The sequence below is a fragment of the Typha angustifolia genome, chromosome 7 (assembly GCF_048772165.1).
Source record: "Typha angustifolia cultivar Huaian chromosome 7, ASM4877216v1, whole genome shotgun sequence".
In the NCBI taxonomy this organism is placed as follows: domain Eukaryota; kingdom Viridiplantae; phylum Streptophyta; class Magnoliopsida; order Poales; family Typhaceae; genus Typha; species Typha angustifolia.
Window position 1 is genome coordinate 138,105 of NC_133245.1, and position 16,410 is coordinate 154,514.

Below are 16,410 nucleotides of genomic sequence, written 5' to 3' on the forward strand. Positions count from 1 at the left end.
ACGAGGAAAGGGAACAGGAAGGGAATAAAGATTGGAACCAGGGAGAAAGGGAAACAAAACTTTGTCACCTCATCATATTTTCCTTTTACCATTTTTTTTTCTTTTTGTTATTAATTTTGATGTAATTTAGACGTTGGCAAGGGAAGTAAGGGGAGAATTCTGAAGAGATGCCCGAGTCTACAGGAGTAGCTAACAACCATCTCCTTGTAATCCTCCTGATGGAATTTGTTAGATCCAACCATCTCCCTTATTGCTCTCTTTCTCTCTCTCTCCTCCTCTCAATATCAACCAGATAATCTAGTGGTACCCATCATCCAACACGGACAATATGCATCATGAACAAAAGAACAGAGATTTATTGTGCTTCTACGATTCCCTTACATTGTTAGCAAGTTTTCCAGTTTACTTCTCCAACTATGTTTTGTCTTCTCAAATTTTTCCTTCTTTTTTTCTTAAAGAAAATAGGCAGTAGATTATCTGCAGCATACATTACAGAAATTTCCTATTAACCAGATATCATGTCAGTAATATTATGGAGAATAGATCTCTCGATAAACAACTAAATATCCATACAAAATGGAACCATTTCGACCACCATAAATAATCAATCTATACGTATATTTGTCTTAGCAACTCAGGCAACATCAAAACAGAGCTTGAGGAGCTCTCACAAGTAATGAGTGTGGATCCATGAGTCTTACAATGAAATCTATCACCCATCATGTTCATGATCCATCTTCTAACCATAAAATAAATAAATAAATATGATAGCAAAGTTTAACCAGTTGAAGTGCTTAAAACATTGCATAATAGTCTGGAAAAACATCATACTGTGATCCCTTAATTTAGTGAAAGAATAACATCTATTCTCTTCGATTTCTCAACGAAAAAGAAAAACATCTAAATCCCTTCTATTCTCTGTGGGATCCTTGAAACTTGGAGGGAAAATCTGTTTGAAGTCTTCATTCATGGCAAAATTATTACAAAACTGAAATTGGACGTGGAAAATAACACCTGATAAACAAGCCTCAGGAATCTTCAACCTATCCTGGAATCATCTCGACCGAAAACAAGAGTAGTGGCCCAGTTTGCTGCAACATAGAACCTGTTCCTCCAGCTAACCACACGTGTCAAGTACGCCGAACGCCATATGAACCAGCTAACAAAGCCGGCCATCGAGAGGCCCTTTGCATCCTGCAAATTAGACATGAGTAAGAGTTAGGAAGTTAATTATTAACGTAAAGTTTATGTATTCATATCAGAATATGCTAGAGAAAAACATATTGATTTACATTTAGCACCTTATAGCTCATGTAGGGATGATTCCGGTGCATCAAATTTTTTGCACTTAGCAAGTTTAAGTTATGATTTCATTCAGTTGGCAGAATCTGAAGTTTACTGCCTGCACTAATTAAAGCTATATCACAGGCTAAGCAGCTTATGGCAACACAAACAATATGCATCATGAGGAGCTAATCAGTTGAATGTCTAATCTAAGGCTTATTTTCCATAATTCAATGTAAACATGATTCATAATCTGTTATTCACTTGATATGATTGCCTTTTCTAACTAAATGGTTCTATGAGCAATTTAGAACTGAACGTTAAAATTAACCTTGCTCTGCCTGAGATCAACCAATGCCTTGTAGCGCCCTACAGATGCCATGCTTCCTAGGTGCTTGTAAACAAAAGGATCCCCCAGAGAAACATTCTTGGCAGAATGAGCTTTCCCCCCATTTTGCTTCCCAATCGTACTAAACAAACGTGCTAGAAACTTGCCTTCCCTTTCAGCAACCTATTAGCACAACATAAGAGTCCAACAAACTTATATCTTCAGTTCAATTTCCTGATCAAAATAGCAAAACATTGTGTTTCTTGTCGAATAATGTTTAGAAGTTTAGATACATCAACAAGTAAAAGACTTTGATGGGTTTGTCTATCAATAAACAAGAAACAAGGAAGTTGACCTGAGCAAGGGCAGGAAGAACTTGCTTTCCTGTTAGTTCAAGGAACCCTGCACAATCCCCAAGTGCAAACACATCCTCTACGGAGGGAACACGCAGCCACTCATCAACACCAATCCTACAATAATTTATGATAGCAGTAATCACATTACAAAGTTACGAATATAGAGAAGAACACAAAAACAAAAGAGTTGTAACGATGAGAAAGAAAAAGTTGTCCCAGTTCTTTGTGAACAAACCTTCCTCCAGGAGATTTGGGAAGATTAAGGCATTTTACAAACTGCGATGGCCCAACTCCAGTAGACCAGACTAGCAGACCAAATGGAACATTAGTTCCATCGCTTAGGAGAATTTTAGTTGGCAGTACCTCTTTTACCACACCTCGTACTAGCCGAACTCCTGACTGAAAGTGCAAGTTAAAATTTCAGTAACAAGACCAAAGGCTCTTTACAGTACTCAGAGGTGTAACATAATCTACTCCATTACCTTAGTCAAGTGATTTGTTGCATATTGCCTTAACCCGACATCAAATGAGGACAAAATTTCGTTTGCCTAAATCGAGATGAAAAATTATGATCAGAAATAGCATATTCATTACTACTTGTATATTACATGATGAAAATCACGTACTTATGGAGAATATACCTCAATAAGAGTGACTTTAATGTCATCCTTAACATGAGAATACCTTTGGCGCACATCTCGCATGATAAAATCACTTAACTCACCACTGAACTCCACTCCAGTAGGGCCTCCTCCAATAACAACACAGTGTAAAAGACGTTTTTTCTCTTCTTCCGATATGCCTGCCACCATATATCACATTTATTTTATCAGACAACTGATAGGCATGGGAAGAGAAAAAAAAGAAGAAGAAAACTTGGATTATATTCTTTTTCACGATAGTGAGTTCTTATCCAAACATGTTAAATTTCCTGACTAATATACATAGACAAAACTGCACAATATAATTGAATCATTCATAACTATATATTGTATACATGGTTATTAAAAAAAAAACATATGTTCAGAAAGTATAAACCTCAAATATATAGTAAATGGAAAGTAAAAAATATTCATTCAATTTATTGCATATGAACTATCAAATCTAATTAAAAGCACATACCTGGATTTTCAGAGAGCATCAAGTTCTGGAGAAGCTTCTTTCGAATCTCTTGGGCATGATGTACTTCACGCAGGAAAATTGCATGCTCTTTAACTCCGTTAATGTTAAAAGTCATTGGCTCTGAACCAGCTGCAATAACCAGCTTATCATAAGCAACTTTGAAACGGTATGGATCAGAAGGTGGACCATCAGTTGGAACTGTCTCACAGTAGACCTAGAACACAAAGAACAATCAGACAACGACAGTATTCTCCTTAGCAAAATTAAGATAAGAAATGCGCCAATGATGCATTGAACTTTTAAGGCAAAAAAAAAAAAGGGGGAGACGATTTAATGCCAAGATGCACAGATTATGCACCTCATGTTTGTCTGTGTTGATTCCTGAGCAAGAAGCAAGGTAGAAGTAGGAATTAGGGTCTCCAGCCAGTGCAGACTGAATCCGGCTGACTGGCTCAGCAACTGATCGAAACTCAAGGGTACCAACACAGGTAGACGCAAGCAGAGGAGTAAAAACCATGTGATTCCTTGGAGATATGCAAACAATATCATAAATCTTGGTGTCCAATCCTTTAAGAAATCGACAGCCAGCCCATCCAGTGCCAAGGACTACAACTCTCGGCTTCTCTCCCGGCCTTGTAGGCTCTAACCCTGGTAGCCTGTCATCATCAGCCTCCATGTCTGAATGATCTGCAAGCCTCTCAGCCATAGGATATTGGTTCTGTGGAGTTACACTTATTCCCCTGCTTGGAACTCTATAGCAATCCATGACTCCAATGACAGAAAGGTTTTCTCCGCTGAGAGAAGTTGCGAAATTTCTAACCATTGAGAAGTGGCGGCCTCCATTAGTAGCCCAACCATTGCGAAGTATCCCTGCCTGACTTTTGTTATTCACTGTGGCTATTGTAGCCAAAGAATCAGCAGTCAAAGACTGCCTGAGTGCCCTCTTCACAATCCTAGACCACCCCATTATATGTTATGATGCTGTAAGAAAAGAATCTATGCACCTCTGCTGCAAGTATGATGTGTTTATGCAGCAGAGCTAATGGCCATATATAGCATTTTAAGATCTACTGATCGATATCAGGAATGGCAGGAGAGACTGCGAAAAGAATGCATTAGCAGAGTTGGTAAGTAACTGACCGAGGAGATTGCTTACGTCTAGAAAAATATTTGGCAGAATACAAGTATGAAAGATTTTAAATAAGACAGCAGAGAGAATTGGTCGTCGCTGAGGAGAAAGCTAAAGGACAAGGGTCCAAAAATATTGGAGACCTTTGCCTCGAAGAACCAGTAAGACACCCAGAAGCTAATGAAAGTCGCCGTTGCTTTCAAAGTGCAAGGAGCATTGCCTTAAGCTAGGTAGAAGATGGGGTTTCATGAAACAATCAACGTAACTGTCATGCAGTTAGAATCTATGCTTCTTCCAGAAACTATAAGCATGTTTAACTACTAAGCAAGTGATTTTTCAGACATAAGAAGCTCTCTGCATCGGGAAAAATATCAGCATACATCCCCATCTCTATGTGGTCGCTAACTAAGAGTTCGAATAATATGACAGGAAATAAGAGGCATCCATGAATCCCAGCATACTCTGAGGGCAATGCGTGAGAGAATTCAACTGAACAACGCAATGGAACAAAATAGATTTGACACTATTCAATAACTGACCTCGAATTAATTGGTAATTATGATAGCAAAGAATCTCTCAGATCTTTTCAACTATGGCAGGTAGCACATCGAACTTTCTAAGACGGGAGAGTCGCACAACCTTTTATAGCAAAGTTGAAGTGTAAACTCCGGTTCTTCGGGAGACCTAACTTGGGTTGCAAGCCAAGCAAATTCCACATGTTTTTGTTTTTAATCTTCACTTTCCTTTTAGTCTTCGTTGTGGTGGAAGAATCTAACATGAACATGGAAATCTTGGAATACGAACGAATATCCTCTTAAGTCATGAAAAAGAAATTCAGAGGTAAGGTCGACCCTGGGCCCTGGCGTTTACAAGTTCAAAGCAGCTCCGGTCAAAGTTTTGCTTTGTCTTTTGGGTTAATTATGCTTACATAATATACACGATTTCCACCGACGTTTCCTAAACTTTTTTAGATTAAAATTTCACCCCTAAATTTTAGACAAATTTCAATATCAACATTCCGTTATTATCGAAAAATTAAGCAGAGTCAGCCTATGTGTTACTCATATTTTTTTCAAAATAACTTAGATGCCCTCAATATATATTTCAATTAAATTAACAGAGATTTAAATATGTATAAATTAATAGAGATTTAAATACAATTTTATTTTAACCCTTTAATCAAATTAGATTTAATTATACTCCCATCCTCACCTTCCCCACCTCATCGTCGGCAGCATCGAACGCGAGCCATGGGCGGTGAGGGTAGCCAAGGGCAAGGGTGGCCGAGGACGATGGTGCAACACAAGCAAGGTCACAAGCGGTGGAGCAAATTAGACAGAGAAGAAGGGTGGCCAAGAAGGGCGGCAAGGACAACGGCACGGGTGATGAGGACGATGGCGATGGCAGCTTGTGAAGGCCCTTGGTCACTATGTCGTCGAGAGCACTATGTATGCCGACTAGGAGGGTGAGATTTGGGGAGGAGATGGTAGTGTGTAAGGAGGAGTTTAGTCTTTATTTCACAAGCGAGCATACTGGATCATTTATATATGGATAAATTGACGACCTCGTTAATTTATTAGGGATATAATTGGTCTTTGTGCGTTTTTCATCGGTGCCGTTACCGTTTTATTACCCCAAAATTTAGGGACGACGGTGTAACCTAAAAACTTAACCATCCTCTTTTTCTTCAAAGTTAAACTAAAATGTTAGAGGGGAAGCCATCACTTTCACATAACTTCTATACTTTTTAATATTTGATTATAAAATAAATAAATAAATAAATAAAAATAAAAGTAGTGCTACTTTCTTATTTACAATAGTAATTCATTTAATTGAACAACTCTCTCTACTCTATTATTCAGTAATTAAAAAGAAAAAAAAAACTAAAAAGTTTTGAGCTTTTCTTCATAGATTTTGCTAGTGCTAGCCCATGAGACACTTTGGGCCTGGCCGAAGACGACTGGGTCTAATAGTAGGCCCAACCAATAAATCGTGGACGGCTGTGATTTGTAGTAGAGTCAGGATCCCCCCCTTGGCTTATTCTGCGCGCCGCGCCCCTTAAACCCTTGTTCCAAAACCCTCCCAGATAAAGAGCTCCGCCGCTCTCCAATTATACCGCGAACACGCTCCTCTCCTTCCATAAATGGGTCTCGTAGCTTCCCCAGATCTCCACTTCCATCCTAGGAACCCTAATCTTCTAATCCATGGTGGGGCTGTGGAGCTCTTCCGTTAGAGGCGGATCCCCCTCTACGCCTCCCCGATTCGACGATCTCGACTCCTTTCTCCTTGACCCGCACCCCGATTTCGACCCGATCAAGGAGTGGCTCGTAGATTTCGACCACGCCCAGATGTCCGGTGATGACGCCAAGGGCGAGAACCCAAATGGGGTCGATCCAAGCGGAGTTCTTGGTGACGATTGTCCAGTTTCGGATGAGTCTGGATCCAAGAGGGGTTATCTTGGGGTTCAGACAGAGGTGTCTGGGTTATTGATCGATGAAAAGATGAAAAATGTTAGTCTGGTTGAAGACTTGGATGGTGGACATGCTTATTCGTGCTTGGAGATGATTGGGGATAAGGACAATGCGGAGAAAGCGATGGATAACGGAGGTGGAGAAAAGGAAAAGGCTGATGAATGTCCTGAAGGAGTTAAAGGAAGTGAAATTGCTGAAGATTACGTTGTCAGTGATCCAGTTAAGGTGGCCCATGAAAGTGATGAGGAGAGCAGCGAAACAGAGTCGGATAACTCAGACGATGATGATGATTCCTCGAGCCAGCAATCTTCTTCTTCTAGCGATGACGAGGAAGAAGAAGAGAAGGATGATGATGATAAAGGTGATGACAATGATGGCAATGACACAGAAAAAGTTAGAGTGATGGATGAGGCAGTAGACTTTGAAGAGGGTGAGATAGTTGGCAGCGATGACGATGAGGGCAATATGAAAGGTCCCATTAAGTCGAAGCATGAAATTGAGGTCGGTTTCCTTTATTATCTCTTGAAATTTCTCTTGTCAGTAATATTTTCTATCTAAGAATGTCCACTTAGTGTTTCCTAAATTTTTAGTTATAGTTGTAAGTTAGCTAGTGTGACTTTTAAGTTTCAATGTTTCATGCATGACTATTTGAATACTTTTCAGATATGAATGCTATTAATTGTTATATATCATGATAATGTGAACCAACTAAGGAAAGTCAAGTAAAGTGATTAAAATATTTTTTTGCGTATACTCAAGTTTAGTAAATATGACTGACTGTACCTTTCCTTAGTGTATAAATCTATTAGAAATATGAATACCAAAATTAACTTTGTTGCCTCAGTTACCACTTTATATTTTCTTGCTTTTTTGGTATTTTATTTTAGTAGGAGTGGGACTTTACCAATATGAATATTATTGAGTAAGCCTCAGCACCTTTGAAATTTGTTTTATGTAATTGGACTCGTTAATTTGTTCCAGCAACTAGACAATGATATTTTGATTTGTAGGTGGCAATGACCTTTCTGAAAATACCACAGTATGCAGATTACATGGGCAGTGGCAGAGTGATTTATCTACATAAAATATATTTCAGAAAAGCTAATGTTGAGACCGTTAAATTTCTATGCTTTTATCTCTCTTAAACTTATTATTTTAAAGTCCGGTTTAGTCTGTTACCAATTCCAGTTCTAGTGTCACAAAAATTATTTCCTTTTCTTAGCTGTTGTTAATCTTTTAGAAGAATATCATTTTCCACCATTTACTCTGAATATATTCAAGATTCTTTCTCTTTCCCTCAGTGATACGCTTTTCCTTGGACTTCTACAGCTTCTTTTATATGATTTCACTAGCTTGTTTGTAACTTTAGGTTGAATTTCTTGGGTACTGATTAGTGAGCATATACTGCAGGTTCTTCCTCCTGTTCCTAAAATTGATATCCAGTTAGAACCGCATCATCAAACATTGCCCGTGGGAGTAATTTTATCTGTAAGTATGAAACGTTTTCTTTTCTTTTGGACATTCACGCTAGCTTTAAAGCATAGTATTTTGATATTTTTTTTTTCATTATGTCAAAAGAGCATGTTGCTTACTGCCTCATATAAGTGTTATGAAGTTGAATTTAAGGGAGAAAAAGATTCTCATATGCAAAAAAAGGTTAGCAGTGTATACCAGTAAATACATCTTCATACCTTTTGTCCAAAAGAATAAGGTGTAAAAATTGTCATACTCCAGCTGAGTTTGAGCACAAGCCAGCTCACTCAAGCTTGGCTCAATAAGGCTTGAATTGATTTATATATTATACTACAATATATTATGTATATTTTGGGACCATTAGATCTTGATATAATGGTTCATATCATCTCTTGCCCTCTTAGGATCTATCCAATCAGTTCTTCAAAATCAAGCTTTATTGAGTTATTCAATTCATGCTTAAATCAAGCTTGAGCCATCAAGTGGGAGTCTTGAATCATTTGATGAGGTAATTCTAGCCTTGTTGATGGTTGCTTCATATTGAACTCCTAGACTTGAACTATATTTGAGAGCACTTTTTTTTTTTCTTCTCTTAAGTGCTTATACATAATGGTAACTCTCATCTTCTACGTGCTTCCCTTCCTCCTGATCCTAGCATATGACTACTGTTTTCTGCTCTCTTATCTCAGATATTGGGTGATAGAGTCATTGTTGAGGGTTTAGAGAAACATAATCCTCTCAATGAGGGTTCTATTCTCTGGATAACAGAAAGCAGAATACCATTAGGTCTGGTTGATGAAGTATTTGGACCTGTCAAGTGCCCGTACTATGTTATCAGATACAATTCTGACAAGGAGCTGCCTGCGGGAATCAGTGTGGGCACTGCTGTCTCTTTTGTTATGCAGTTTGCCAATCACATACTTAACGAAAAGGAACTCTATAGGAAAGGGTATGATGCATCAGGTGATAATGATGAGGAGCTGGCCGATGAGATTGAATTCTCTGATGATGAGAAGGAAGCAGAGTACAGGAGGTCGCTGCGACAGTCAAAGAGAGGGAATGATGATAGGCAACACAACCGGAAACCTTTTGTTGATAGGAAGAGGACGAATCTCAAGGATGCTGGCATCCAAAAGGAGATGGTGCCTGTGATGCGTCATCCGCCAGCATCTTTAGGGCAATCATGGCATGGTACCTCGAACATTCTTCAGGTGCCAACTAACGCTGATACATATGGTTGCAGCAGTTCTGCAGGAGTTGGAAGCTCATGCATAAGTGCTCCTGCGATGGTGCCTACAGTTTCACTACCTCCTGCTATGTCGCTGGCATTTCCACTAGCTCCTGCTATGACACCAGTAGTTCCACCTGCAGCTCCTATGGGAAGTTACCTTATTGATCAATCTCAGCAGTTACTACGGCAGCAACAGAATGTTGTCTGGCCTACTGGATGTCCTCCTCAACTGCAGCAGAGTTTGGGAATACAAGGTGGATTTGGAACATTTATGATGCAAAGCCAGCAGATGGGATATAATAATTATCCACAACAATATCAAAATCAAAGTTTCAACTTTTATCCGAATGCGGTGCCACCTCAGCAGCAGTTTCTTCCCAATACTGGTCTCGCTCCAAATTCTCTTTGGCTTGGTGGACCAGTGAATCCATCACTTGGTGCCATGCCTTATCTACCTACAGGGCAGGGTAGCTTTGGCCAAGTACCATATGGTTGCGGCAATATGCAAGCTCAAGGGATTTCTGGGTTTCCTAGTGGGCAGAGTAACGGGGAGCAACCACCCACTCAAGGTGGAGGAAATCCTCCTGTTCAATTTAATCCTGGGAACTCATCGTTTCGTGGTAGAAAGCCTCATCAAAGAGGAGGTCGCCATTTCTTCGGCAGAGGTGGAAGATCACGAAATGGGTAGAGAATTATGTACCTTCTACATATCTTTTGTGTCTGTACCACTGATAGTATGCAAAAGGAAAAAAGAAGAAAAACTCAAGCTGTTACTGACTATTTGTATTTTAGATGTTATTAGTAGCTGATCCTTTTTTCTCATTACTTTTATCTAGTTTTTGAGACATGTTACTGGTTTTTTTTTTTGGCAATAGTAGTAGCTTTGCCCAAGAATCTACGCAGATGCATTTATATTGGTTTAACACTGGTTCGCACTTTCTATGTTCTGAGTTGTATTAATTTCTCTCACAGGCATATCCTGGATCGATGTGTACCCTTTCCTTTTCCCTCCCAACAGAACAAAATTTGTTCAAATGATGATCTTTTGATGTTTCCATAAGTTTTGCTCATACATCAGTATAAATCCATGATTAGGCTATAAATTTTGCTCTTGGCTTATCCGGGGAATATAATAGCTCATAAGTTGGGGGATTTTAAGAGAGATCAATATTTGAAATATTTTTATTTATTTTGACAAAACAATTAAAGTGGTATTAAGATATGCATAATATAAATATAGCTGTTGATCCAGATCCAAGCTTCAATCACAAATTAATTACCGTATCCTGCTGAAGTCAAATGGGATACATACAGCACTCGTGATTGGATGAATAATTCATAGGGATAAGAGTCGAGAAACTCTTTCTTTTCTTTTCTTTTTTTTCGTGCCTTATATAAGTGGTTTGCACTTTTGCATGTGACCACATGGGCCGTATCACCGCAATCTCTCTGGTGGAGCCCATCTTAATACTAGCAAACAAACAAAGGGGAAATATATATATATTTCATGTAAGGAGTTCAAAAAGGAGAGATAGAGAGAGATTGGAAAAGCTTAATTTCTTGCTTCCTTTTGGTCTTACGTGCAGATGGAAGATCTAGTACCAAGGATATATTTGGTGATTTCCAATAAGTATATTTTCTGCACAGCAGCAAACAAAGGGAAGTAAGTATAAATAAACACGAAGCCATGAAGGTGGTGAGGTATGGCGGCTCTTTCATGTCCAATATGCAATTTGGAATAGAATACTATGACAGGCAGGCTATATATCCTGTCTTACTACTTTCTCTATCATGACAAACTCATCAAAATTAAAGCAAAGAATAAGACAGCTGCTACACATGCATGCATGAGCCATGATGCATGGCTTCCATTCCGTAGATATTAAAGAGTATCATGTGCTAATGACATTGGATGCCAAACATTAGTTAGCTGTGTCAGGATCAAGACGACTAACTATGCCACTGCTTAACAATCCAACTTTGAACAAGGACCACTCCAAACCACATCAATTATAATTTTATAACAATTGGCCTTGACAGCTTCTACAAACTGTAAAGGGGCCCAAAAAGGCCCCCCCCCCCCATAATAAATAAGTAGCAATCGACGGCGCCATGTCTGGTAGGATAAAAATAAATATATACTTATCAATATAAACATTGCTGATTCTTTTTTTCTTTTATAATTTAACGTGCAGAAGAAATCGAATTAAGGAAGAAAAACTTTGGTGGGTTACTGCCAATTTGTCCTATTTGGGGGTGTGGGGGGCATTGGGCCTTTCTATATTCTGTCCTCCACTTGAGAGGACACCAGGCCTCCTCCCCTAGGTCACTCACTACCCTCAGTTCCAACTGGTTGCAACTAAACCCATTTTAGACGATTTATTCTTATTTCTTTGGCTGTGGCAAATTCCTACAGCAGTTTGGGGCAGATGATATATGTGCTGTGCATGATGCAGTGAAGTGTTGAAGAAGTGGGTCTGGTCTTCGTCTTCCATGGAAGTACAGATGTTTCATGAAGTGGGTGGGAATTGTGGAAGTGGTAGGTGAATGAATCCGAATTGTTGTTTTATTTATGTGCTACAACAACTTACTAGGATGGGATGAAATAAAAAAATTGTGAGCAGATGAAAATATGATTACATCTGCTTATAGAATGATCAGTGTATAGGTCTCAAACGTAATTCTTCCAACTACAAATTTGAACATCTTTTTTATGTTCGTTGTCACTCCAAATTATGCTCTTCTTCTAATATTATCTATGGACTATGGTGGAGCTGGATCTTGTCTGATAGTGACGCCGTTACTAGCCGTTGGTGCATGTGAACGAACAAAATCAAGTCCCCCCCCCCCCGGCGCCCACTAACGCCGTTTAAAGCGGTTCCCAAGAGAAGAGTTGCGTAACAGCCGTCACTATTTTATATACACACATACATGTGTGTGTGTATTTATTTATTTATTTTTTTGAGGAGGAGTTTATAGTTGGTAGTGATATTAAAAATCTCAGAAGAAATTGAACATAATTCCACACCTCTCCTCACCACTTACCACTTACCATAACTTTGGACCAACTTGCCCTGAGTATCGTCTCTCCCACCGAAGGCGAAGGGTATGGGAAAGTTCGTAATAATTTCCTACTTTCTTTTATGTCTTTCTCCCTTTTCTTGGGTAAAAAAAAAAAAAATGGTGGTAATTTGATGTGGGTCCTGCTGCTGCTCTGTAGATTGACAGCCTAAGCAAACAGGCTGGAAGGAGCTGTTCTGGGTTACCAAGAAAAGCCTCAAGGGATGGTCCAGGGCCACGCACTGCACCCCCATTCCTCCTCCTCTGGGTTTCTAGTAGCTAGGAGCACTCAACTGGATTTGGCTCTTGTTGAGAGGTACAAATTGGTGGAAAATATTCATTCTTGAGTGCTTTCTTTCATTTCTCCAACTTAAACATTTTGCTCCTTCCATCTTGGTCGGGAGATTTTGAGTGTTGAGAGGTTATTTGTAAGGATTTGGGTTTTTTTTTTTTTTTTCTTTCCGGAATTATTCTTTCTACTCTTGGTTTAGTTTGCCTCGGGAATTTTATTAAGTGGCATTTGGAGTTTCTTCTCCTGAGATTTCGTTAAATAGGACTAGATTTTTTTCCCCTCCTCTAGATATGCTGCTTCTGTTTTCTTTCTACCTCAGAAGTAGTGTCGTGTCAATTTGATCCTGAAGGTTGGGGGAGCTTTCCCTGTGCATTGTCTTCTAAGAACATAATTTTAGCAAAGAAGATATTACTATTATCTGCCGGTTCTGGTTCTGGTTCTGGGAACCTGTGACTCTCTGGGATCTTAGAACTTAATTCTATTCTACCTGCTAGGAGAATTTGTCAGATCTTAAGAGGAACTGCAGTTAGAAGATGGTATATTGTGGTGATGTACAAATTGGGGGACTTAAAGTTGAGCATTTGGTGATTTAGGCTCCCACATACTTGAGCAATACTATCGTAGTCTGCTTGATTTTGCTTTTCAGTTAGTGTTGCAGATGGGAAGTATGGGAGAGCTGAGTTGGATTTTCTTAGTCTTATCTGTTGCTTTTCTTACCTTCATTATTGATGTTTCTTCTGCTGCATTCACCCCTACGGACAACTACCTTATTGCTTGTGGGTCTACCCAGAATGTCACATTCCAAGGTCAGGTCTTTGTTCCTGATTCACAGCATTCTTCTGTAGTTCTTAGAACTTCCGGAGATGGGACATTTTCTGTGTCAGATTCTTCACTACCATCTCCTGTATACCAGTCCCTTCGTATCTTCTCAGAGCCCGCAGTTTACAAGTTTGATATCCAGCAACCAGGAAGGCATTGGGTCCGCCTCTATTTCTGCCCTCTTCCCAGTTCTGGCCACGACCTGAGCTCCTCTCCGATTACTGTGGTGACTGATGAGTTTGTCCTCATGAACAACTTCACTTTCAAGAATTCCAACAAGTCCTACCTTTTCAAGGAGTATTTGGTGAATGTGACCGCTGATGAGTTGCTCCTAACTTTTATCCCATCAAATGGCTCTGTGACGTTTGTAAATGGGATCCAAGTTGTCTCTGTACCTGATGAACTGATCTATGATCAGGCCCTTGCCATACCTGATGGTCCTTTTAGCGGTCTCTCAGAGCTCGGTCTTGAAACCATGTATCGCTTGAATATGGGAGGCCCTCTGCTGACTCCTCAGAACGATTCACTTGGGAGAACTTGGGAGACTGATGGTACATATCTTCATGTTAACAGCTCTGCTGTGAAGGTTTCTGTTGATCCTATAACCATAAAGTACCATGATGGGGTGACTGCAGAAACAGCACCAAAGTGGGTTTATTCTACTTCAGAAGCAATGGGAGATGCAAATGTTACAGATTTAAACTTCAACATCACATGGGTCTTCTCAGTGGATCCAAGCTTCTCGTACTTGATTCGTCTCCACTTCTGTGATATTGTCAGCAAGGCCCTAAATACTCTAGTCTTCAATGTCTATGTGAATTCTGATATTGCTATTGCAAGTTTAGATTTGTCATCTCTAAAGGGTGACCTTTCCGTACCATACTACAAGGATTTTGTTTCAAATTCCTCAAATGGTTTGAGTAATCTGACAGTCAGTGTTGGTCCCGACACAATGGCTGATTTAAGCAATGCAATTCTGAATGGTTTGGAGATTATGAAGATTAGCAATGATGTTAAAAGCTTGGACGGGATATATGCTGTTAGTGATCTTCTTCCTGATTCATCCTCTGGAAGGAACAAATTGGGAATCATAATTGGTGTGGTTGTTGGTTCTGTAGCAGCTGTGGCATTGGTAGCTCTGTGTTATTGCTGTTTCATGTTCCGCAGGTCAAAAACTGATCCACATAGCCACACATGGCTTCCTCTGCCGCTATACGGAAATTCTCATACTATCAGCAAGGTTTCAATGACCTCTCAGAAGAGTGGAACAGCTAGCTGTATCTCTTTGGCATCTACAAACCTTGGTCGAATATTCATGTTTCAGGAGATCATGGATGCGACAAACAAATTTGATGAAAGTTTGCTTCTTGGTGTTGGGGGTTTTGGTAAGGTCTACAAGGGGACATTAGATGATGGTACCAAAGTTGCTGTGAAGAGAGGAAACCCAAGGTCTGAGCAAGGTTTGGCTGAATTCCATACCGAGATTGAGATGTTATCCAAGCTTCGACATCGGCACCTGGTCTCACTTATAGGCTACTGCGATGAGCGGTCTGAGATGATTCTTGTCTATGAGTTCATGGCAAATGGGCCACTAAGGAGCCATCTCTATGGTTCCAACCTTCCATCGTTGTCCTGGAGACAACGTCTAGAGATCTGCATTGGAGCTGCTAGGGGATTGCATTATCTCCACACAGGTGCTGCTCAGAGCATAATCCACCGTGATGTGAAGACCACAAACATTCTCTTGGATGATAACTTTGTTGCTAAGGTGGCAGACTTTGGCCTTTCAAAGACTGGCCCAAGTTTGGATCAGACACACGTGAGCACTGCAGTGAAAGGCAGCTTTGGATATCTTGATCCTGAATATTTTCGTAGACAGCAACTAACTGAGAAGTCTGATGTCTATTCATTTGGTGTTGTGCTGATGGAAGTCCTGTGCGCAAGGCCTGCTCTTAACCCTGTGCTCCCAAGGGATCAGGTCAATATTGCGGAGTGGGCAATGAGCTGGCAGAAGAAGGGCATGCTGGATCAGATTATGGACCCAATATTGATTGGGAAGATCAACCCAGCTTCCCTTAAGAAATATGGGGATACTGCTGAGAAATGTCTGGCGGAGCAGGGGGTTGATAGGCCATCAATGGGAGACGTGTTGTGGAATCTTGAGTATGCTCTTCAGCTTGAGGAGACTTCTTCACTTGCTGACCCAGATGAAAACAGCATAAAGAGTATTCCAGGTACACTACTACCACAAGCAGAACCTTTTGATAACAGTGTGAGCATGGTAGAGGGAGTACATTCAGCCACTGACGATGATGTTGAAGATGCTGCTACCAGTGCTGTATTTTCTCAGCTAGTGAATCCTCGGGGAAGATGAGATGATTCCTCTATCTATTATATATATCTTTTTTTATCATGTTTGTTTGAGTAGAAACTGCTTTTTTCATAAATTTGGAAGGTCTTATCCTGTTTCTTTTATGTTAAATCTTTCTGCAGATTTCTTTTCAGTATGTACTTAGTCACAATGAAGTTGTACCCCAGAGTCTTAATTTTCTGTCATTGTGATTATGTACTCATTCATTGTCTTTAAGTACGAAGTACTGAGATCAAATGACAAATGAATTGCAACCCTCTATTTATCAGTAATTAAGTAAACAATTTTTTTTTGTTATCTCTTGGTGCAATTTCTTGCTTGTCGTGTTACTTGGATGCTCTCTGGTTTCCTCCTTTAGTTTGAATTAGAAATAAAGTCATTTTAGGTCAAATTGTAGTTTGTTCTTTCCTTAATGAGTCTTTCACAATAATTATTAAATGACTCGCAGTTACTTCTTGCAGATGACATGATACT

General features: G+C 39.7%; 3 protein-coding genes across 3 annotated transcripts; 2 read left to right on the forward strand and 1 right to left on the reverse strand.

Moving 5' to 3' along the window:
* Window positions 1–754: 754 nt before the first annotated feature.
* Window positions 755–4,898, reverse strand: LOC140763075 (internal alternative NAD(P)H-ubiquinone oxidoreductase A1, mitochondrial-like). The gene is made up of 9 exons (XM_073101113.1): window positions 4,759–4,898; window positions 3,449–4,189; window positions 3,091–3,304; window positions 2,610–2,770; window positions 2,451–2,516; window positions 2,204–2,367; window positions 1,968–2,082; window positions 1,616–1,795; window positions 755–1,194 (listed from the first exon to the last, which is right to left on the reverse strand). Exons 2-9 carry the CDS (start codon window positions 4,055–4,057, stop codon window positions 1,039–1,041), a joined length of 1,665 nt encoding a protein of 554 aa, XP_072957214.1. The 5' UTR covers window positions 4,058–4,189; window positions 4,759–4,898; the 3' UTR covers window positions 755–1,038.
* A 1,385-nt stretch (window positions 4,899–6,283) lies between these two features.
* LOC140763283 (uncharacterized) lies at window positions 6,284–10,219 on the forward strand. Its single transcript, XM_073101401.1, has 3 exons — window positions 6,284–7,191; window positions 8,101–8,178; window positions 8,853–10,219. Exons 1-3 carry the CDS (start codon window positions 6,424–6,426, stop codon window positions 10,080–10,082), a joined length of 2,076 nt encoding a protein of 691 aa, XP_072957502.1. The 5' UTR covers window positions 6,284–6,423; the 3' UTR covers window positions 10,083–10,219.
* Window positions 10,220–12,628: 2,409 nt separating this feature from the next.
* Window positions 12,629–16,204, forward strand: LOC140762717 (receptor-like protein kinase THESEUS 1). The gene is made up of 2 exons (XM_073100629.1): window positions 12,629–12,770; window positions 13,241–16,204. Exon 2 carries the CDS (start codon window positions 13,405–13,407, stop codon window positions 15,937–15,939), a length of 2,535 nt encoding a protein of 844 aa, XP_072956730.1. The 5' UTR covers window positions 12,629–12,770; window positions 13,241–13,404; the 3' UTR covers window positions 15,940–16,204.
* The last annotated feature ends 206 nt before the right edge of the window (window positions 16,205–16,410 follow it).

Bases quoted from the DNA above. Each gene is read 5' to 3' on its own strand.
- LOC140763075 (XM_073101113.1), bottom strand. From the start codon at position 4,057: ATGGGGTGGTCTAGGATTGTGAAGAGGGCACTCAGGCAGTCTTTGACT. The intron at 2,517-2,609 runs GTATATTCTCCA...ATCTCGATTTAG, and splicing joins TTAAAGTCACTCTTATTGAG to GCAAACGAAATTTTGTCCTC. The intron at 1,796-1,967 runs GTCAACTTCCTT...TTGTGCTAATAG, and splicing joins TTCTTCCTGCCCTTGCTCAG to GTTGCTGAAAGGGAAGGCAA.
- LOC140763283 (XM_073101401.1), top strand. From the start codon at position 6,424: ATGGTGGGGCTGTGGAGCTCTTCCGTTAGAGGCGGATCCCCCTCTACG. The intron at 7,192-8,100 runs GTCGGTTTCCTT...CATATACTGCAG, and splicing joins AGTCGAAGCATGAAATTGAG to GTTCTTCCTCCTGTTCCTAA. The intron at 8,179-8,852 runs GTAAGTATGAAA...CTCTTATCTCAG, and splicing joins CCGTGGGAGTAATTTTATCT to ATATTGGGTGATAGAGTCAT.
- LOC140762717 (XM_073100629.1), top strand. From the start codon at position 13,405: ATGGGAAGTATGGGAGAGCTGAGTTGGATTTTCTTAGTCTTATCTGTT.